Source organism: Pelecanus crispus, chromosome 2 (genome assembly GCF_030463565.1).
Source record: "Pelecanus crispus isolate bPelCri1 chromosome 2, bPelCri1.pri, whole genome shotgun sequence".
NCBI lineage: Eukaryota > Metazoa > Chordata > Aves > Pelecaniformes > Pelecanidae > Pelecanus > Pelecanus crispus.
In genome coordinates, this window is record NC_134644.1 from 131,154,715 (window position 1) to 131,160,714 (window position 6,000).

The window sequence follows — 6,000 nt, forward strand, 5'->3', positions numbered from 1 at the left end:
GGCTCAGCCCTTTACCTTCCCGCTTTTTTTTTTTTTAAATTCATGAGGTTTGGAAATAAACCCCACAAAATTTCCATCTTGCAGATCTTTGGAATGTGATTTCTTTCTCTTTCCTTACCTCTCTCTCAACTCATCCTATTTTGTTTACTTTAATATGCTTTTTGCTTGCCTTTATTTTTAAATTGTCCCTAATCAACTTCTAATATGACACCTGTTGCAAGGAAACTCTTGGAATCTCCTGCTGCATCTGCAGGTCTTACAATTTAACCGCTAAAGATAGCACATAAAATAACCACCAAGAGGCTGAGGAAGATGAAACTGGAACTTCTGTGTCACATCCAATCAGGCACCGCTTTGGACGCTTTCAAATGTCTGCGATAACCCCTGTTTTTTAAACACATCTGACAGCCAAGAAGCCTCTAAAACCAAACATTTCACTATGCCCCACCTTACACAAACCCAATTCACTTATAAAACTAAAGTTTTATTATTTTTCCATCACAGCAAAAAGTCTTATTTAACTTTTGTTCGTGATATACAAAACTTCTCCAGTTTTAACCATATAATTTTAGCAGCAATGATGCAAGACTGGAAAATGTCATGCTGTTTTCAGGTGCTATACTGAGTTAGCATACTAAACCATTTCTTTCTCTAAACAGCTGTAAGCGTGGTTTCTTCTCTGCAAACATAGATACTAGTAAAGCACGTTAATTATCTTCACTGCTACAAAACAAAAATCAAACTCAAGAAAATTTTCTTAGCCGAAACAAAACGAATGACAAAAGTCAACGTGCCATTTTCAAAAATACAATCCAGTAACACTTACCTCCAAACCAATTAAGCTATTAGCGAACTGTACACAGTACGTGATTTCAGAATAAACACAGGTTATTGTAGTCTGCAATTTCAGCTTGACAATGACACTGTAATGAAAAGTAGCATTCTCTTCACCTCATCTTAGAAACACAGTCTAGACAAAATTTCTTTGCCTCTGTAAAATCCCTTTCCAATTGTACGTGTCAAAACAACTTTATTATTCCCAGTCTAAACGTCTTCTGAAACTAGTAATAGGAGGTTAACAAACCATACAGCAAGTAAAAAAAAAAACCAGGTACTCTCTACACGTTACCTACATTCAGTGCTGTTTTCTGTAACAAATTACCAAAATTTCTAATGCTCTAATGCTTTCTAAGCCTTGACTCTTCTCTAATCCATTATATTAAGTGGACCAAAAATTAGACGCTTTAAAATTAAATTGAGTTTAAAATCACAGCAACTAAACAGTTTTTCATAACCACTTTTATTAGCATAAAGTCAAATACCCTCTTTTCCTCAAAACCAGAGTGGAAGTTGCATGGTAAAACTTGTAATTCCTATTTTTTGAATGTAAGACTTCTCCGTTTAAAAAAACCCAACTATTAAGAACATTAGTATAAACCTTCTTTTAAAGGCATTTCTATAATTTTATACAAAATGAAAGGCAATGCCCCATTCCACTAGGTTGGCTGGCCTCCAGTTTACCGTGTTACTCGAAATAACAGAAGTCAGCTTTATACAGATTTAGATTACTCCTCTCAGCTTCTCTCAGTTGATCAGATCATAACACCAGAATGGTGTGCTATATTCATATTTTAAAGCTTTGCTTCAGGCAACAGAAAATGGAGTACGTTTCTGAACACAGCAGAGCTATCCAGTTATAATTCTGTTCTACTTAAGGCAGCAAACATTTAATAACATGGACAATTTTACATTTTCATCTCTAAGCTTACTCAACTGTTCTTGATTTTTTTTTTAATCCATGGGTGGAACCTTATTTTTCATACCTATTCGTTACAGCAGCTTAATGAAAGAAAAGTGTACTTACATGCAACAAAAGCTATAGCTATAGGAAGGCACTACATGTGTTTTAATCCAATCACAGTTATTCTGAAGGAGGAGTAATATCTATTTCAAACATGCAGCCAATATTTGAAATAACAGCATAAACATGTATCTCTCAGTCTATTAAATACAACATTGCATTATTATTTTGTCCTTCAAAACAAAAGAACTGCATATATAACTTCACTAAAATAGTTATGAAATCTGCACAGCTACAATTAAATCCTTAGTCAAGGCAAATCACCAAGAGTCTGACTCAGGAAGTGTGTCTGCACCGCCTGCCTTTTCAACTCATCAAAGAAATGCCAAACAGCACGTTGCCACAAGCCAGAGTCACCTTTTGTATAAGAGATGATGCATGTCTTGCCATCTGAGTCTTGACAACTTCAGAGTGAAAAAGTATCAACGCTTTTTTTTTTTTTTTTCCTTTTATTGATGGGTTTCATCAAATCGTTCAAAGACATAAACCAAATACCTGTTCTTGCTGAGTAAAAATGGAGAAAGAAATGCAAGAGGTTGTCAGGAGTAAGCTAGTTATTATTACCCATTATCCACTGGGTACTTATGTAAGAATGCTTCATCTTTGTGAGACAATGAAGTACCTCTTCACAGAAATTATCTTAATAATTTTGCTAAAGTTAGCATTATAACTGCAGGGCAGGATTAGGTATGAAATCACATTGTGCAATTAAAGAAGAAATACCTTATAAATGACAAAGACTAGTAAGAAAAACAGAGAGACATCTCCTGTGTTAAATACTGACACACTTCCTTTCCTATCATACAATTAAGGGTTTTTATCACAGTACACACACGCGCTTTGGATGAACTGCCAGATCTCCACCATCAGCTACAGAGGCAGCTCAAGCCCTCAGCCTCGGAAGGTTTTGAGACAGCACCAAAGTAACAGCAGAGCCACTTGTGCGCGGTAACGAGCTGGAACGAATGAGCTCTGTTCCAACAAAGTACAAAATCACAACTGCTGCTGCTGCTGCCCACGCTCTCACTCCTGGGACAGGGGTGAAGATGAAGACCCAGCCGCTGGCTCCAAGCAGGCACAGCCTGGCCCAGCTGCGCACGCTGTGTTTGCACGCATCCGACCCATGCTGACCCCAGCAAAGACAATGCACTGCTCCCCAGGGCTTTGACAGTTAATTAGCTTACAGGCGCTAGAGCGTGAATACACATCCCCAGCTGCTGCTAGGAATTACATCCAAACTCCTAAGCCTCCCAGATCACAGAGAAATACACTGTGGTCACCAGGAACATCTCTGGTATCGCTGCAGCGATGCTCCCCAGTGTCAACAGTCATTCCCGTATTACCTGAGAGTTGCCATTTTCTTTCTACTGTCAGAAGTTCTTCCACATAAAATTGAATTAACTGCACTTTATCATTCTCATTGCCACAATAACTGAAGTATTTCACAGTTGGTATGTTTTCATCTTTTTGACATGTCATAGGAAAGAACCACTACTCCAATTTCAGAGTTGGGAAAGGGAGACTGAATTCTTTTGGGCTGAAAAAGCATGAGGAATAGAAATAAAAAGAAAGAGGGAGGGGACAAAAAGAGGGAAAAAAAAAAAATCGAGTGAATAAATCATTGGTTGTAAAAAATTCTTTCCACTAGGCAAGACTCCTGTTTCCACACTGTATCATTAGACGCTTCAAATGTATCAGAGCTAAACCATACAATTCTATGGAACACCAAGGATTTTGAAACACAAAAAAGCAAGGCCTGCATGTACTTGCAATGAGTTTGTTTGGATGCTGAAGTAAACAAGTTTAATTGGTTTAATGCAATCAGTATATTCTATCAACATGCAAATCTTATTTAAGTTTTATTTATCATTTCCATTATCTTAAACAGAAAAAAAAAAAAATCGTCGCTGCATCCATTAAGACTTCTATAAACTGAAATTCCACACAGCTCAGTTCTGAACTATCACTAATATTGAGCATCTAATGCACTATCATAACATACAGAAAAAACCTGATTTTATGTACTAAAATAATAGTTTGTAGGAAGAGCAGCAATCACAAATATACAAGTTACAAGAGAGTAACAATATGCCCACCTGATAAAGAAGAGGTAAATGAAGTATAATTTACTTGTATGCTATTTGATGTGTAATCATAATCAGGTATTTGACCATTGCTGCACACTCTGATTTTACTTATTTTGACGTTTTGTAGGGACAGTATAGACGTTCTACGTTATCTAAGGAAGTTCTACATCAAGGGCATACATCAGAGTCACACGTGAACTAATTAACTGAATTCTACCCAACTAAATGCTATCTCCATTCTGAAGCAGAATTACCTGAATTAATAAACACGGTAAAAATTGTATTCACACTTTGTTTCAGGTTTAAAAACCAAAAAGTAGCTCACATCCCTCATCTGCTCCAGAAGTTTGCCCACACAACCCCGGCCACCCGGGGGGTCGGATTAGGGTTCCTCAATCATACTTTTAGCTCGCACACCCCACGCAAAACTCCAGCTTTCACGCCCGAGAGCAAACCCGACCCATCCAGCGAGGGCTGCCTCCGCAGGCATCCTCGTCTACCGGACCGGCCTTCCCAAATCCCTCCACCTGCAACTCCCGAGCCAGGCCAGCACTGCGGCCCTAAGGAACGGGACGCAGAGGGAAAGGCCGCCCGGAGCCGGGGTCGGTGCCCGGGCAGCGGGAACTCTCCGCCGCACTGGGGCGGGGGCCGGCCCTCGCCCTGCCCGCCGCCGGCCGGGGCAAGCCGCGGGGAGGAGGGCGGGCTGGCCGGAGCTCCGAGGGCCCCCCGCCGCGGGCGGGCCGCGCCGACCGGCGGCTCCACGTCCTCGCCCGGCGGGGCGGAGCGGAGCGGGGGGGAGCCGGGGCAGCCCCGCAGGGCGGCGAGGGGAGAAACGGAGGCGGGTGAAGGGCCCCGGGCGGGCCCCGCACGGCGGGAAGGCGGACGGCCCCGGGCCCGCTGGAAGGAGGGAGCGCGGGGCCGGCCGGGGCCCGCGGCGGCTCAGTGGGGCTCGGCTCGGCGCCGCCGAGCCGCCTCCCGTCCCGTCCCGCCCCCGCTCACCGCGTTCTTCTTCTGCACCATCTTGTCCATCTTCTTGGCGATGCGGATGATCTCGTCCTCCGTGGTCATGGCTGCGGCGGCCCGAGCGGCGGCCGGCGCGACGCGGTGTGGGCTGAAGCCCGCAGAGCAAAGCGAGCGAGCGCCCTCCCTTCCCTTCTGCCCTGCCCTGCCCTCCCCTCGGGGCGCGGGAAGCGGCCGGGGCCGGGGCCGCCGCCGAGCTGTGCGGGCAGGAGCGGAGCCAGGCCGCGGCGCAGCGCCCCGACCCAGCAGCCCGAGCGGCGGCGCCAGGCAGCGCGCGTCGAGCGCCGGCCGCAGGAGCCAGGCAGCGCTGCGGAAGGCCGAGCCCGCGGGGGCGGGGCTGCGGGGACGGCTGCGTAGCGACCCTCGCCCGCCCCCCCCCCAAAAAAAGCCCCAAAGCCAACTAAGCGCTCTGCCGCCTTACAACGTCTCACCCGCTCCAGCTCCCTGCGGGCGCTGCCCGCCGCTCTCGGTGCTAGCTTCAAATGGATGGAAAACCCCTCTCTTCACTCTAAAGGGAACAGGTTTTTCTTAAGGGCTATCCCTAAAGTTACTTTTGTAAAAAAACGGGGTTGAGGATTTCAAAATAGCACTTTTAGCGTAAGTTGGGGGTTTACCAGTTCAGAGTCAGTACAGGAGAGTTAGAGATAAACTTCTGCATTGGCCAAGTATCGCACTCCAATGTGCTACAGTGCTTCGGACTGTACAGAACTTCGACGCTTAAAACTAGTCTAAACCTTGTATACGTCCCAGTGGGACGTGTCACATCTATAAAGTTCAACAACTGTACCATCAATGAAATTCTCTGCATCAACTGAGTTACCTGCCTCGTTATTGTGAGTTGTTGTTGAAAAGAACACCATCATTAAACTATTTTTGCTGTAAAACGTGTTTACTTCAAGAAAATGGCCAGCCGGGTTAGCTCAGTGGGTTAGAACACGGCGCTAATAATGCCAAGTTCACAGGTTCAATCCCTGCTTACTGCAGAGGGGGGGTGGGCTCGATGATCTCTCAAGGTCCCTTCCAACCCAAAGC

The 6,000-nt window shown here is 45.0% G+C and overlaps 1 protein-coding gene across 2 annotated transcripts in view; it reads right to left on the minus strand.

The window, feature by feature from the left end:
• TCEA1 (transcription elongation factor A1) overlaps positions 1-5,017 on the minus strand; it is a 28,285-nt gene extending 23,268 nt beyond the window's left edge. For both annotated transcript variants that reach the window (XM_075704620.1, XM_075704618.1), the window contains exon 1: positions 4,948-5,017. In XM_075704620.1, the coding sequence (XP_075560735.1) occupies positions 4,948-5,016 (69 nt within the window). In that variant the 5' untranslated portion in view covers position 5,017. The remainder of the gene's footprint in view (positions 1-4,947) is intronic.
• Positions 5,018-6,000: the final 983 nt, after the last annotated feature.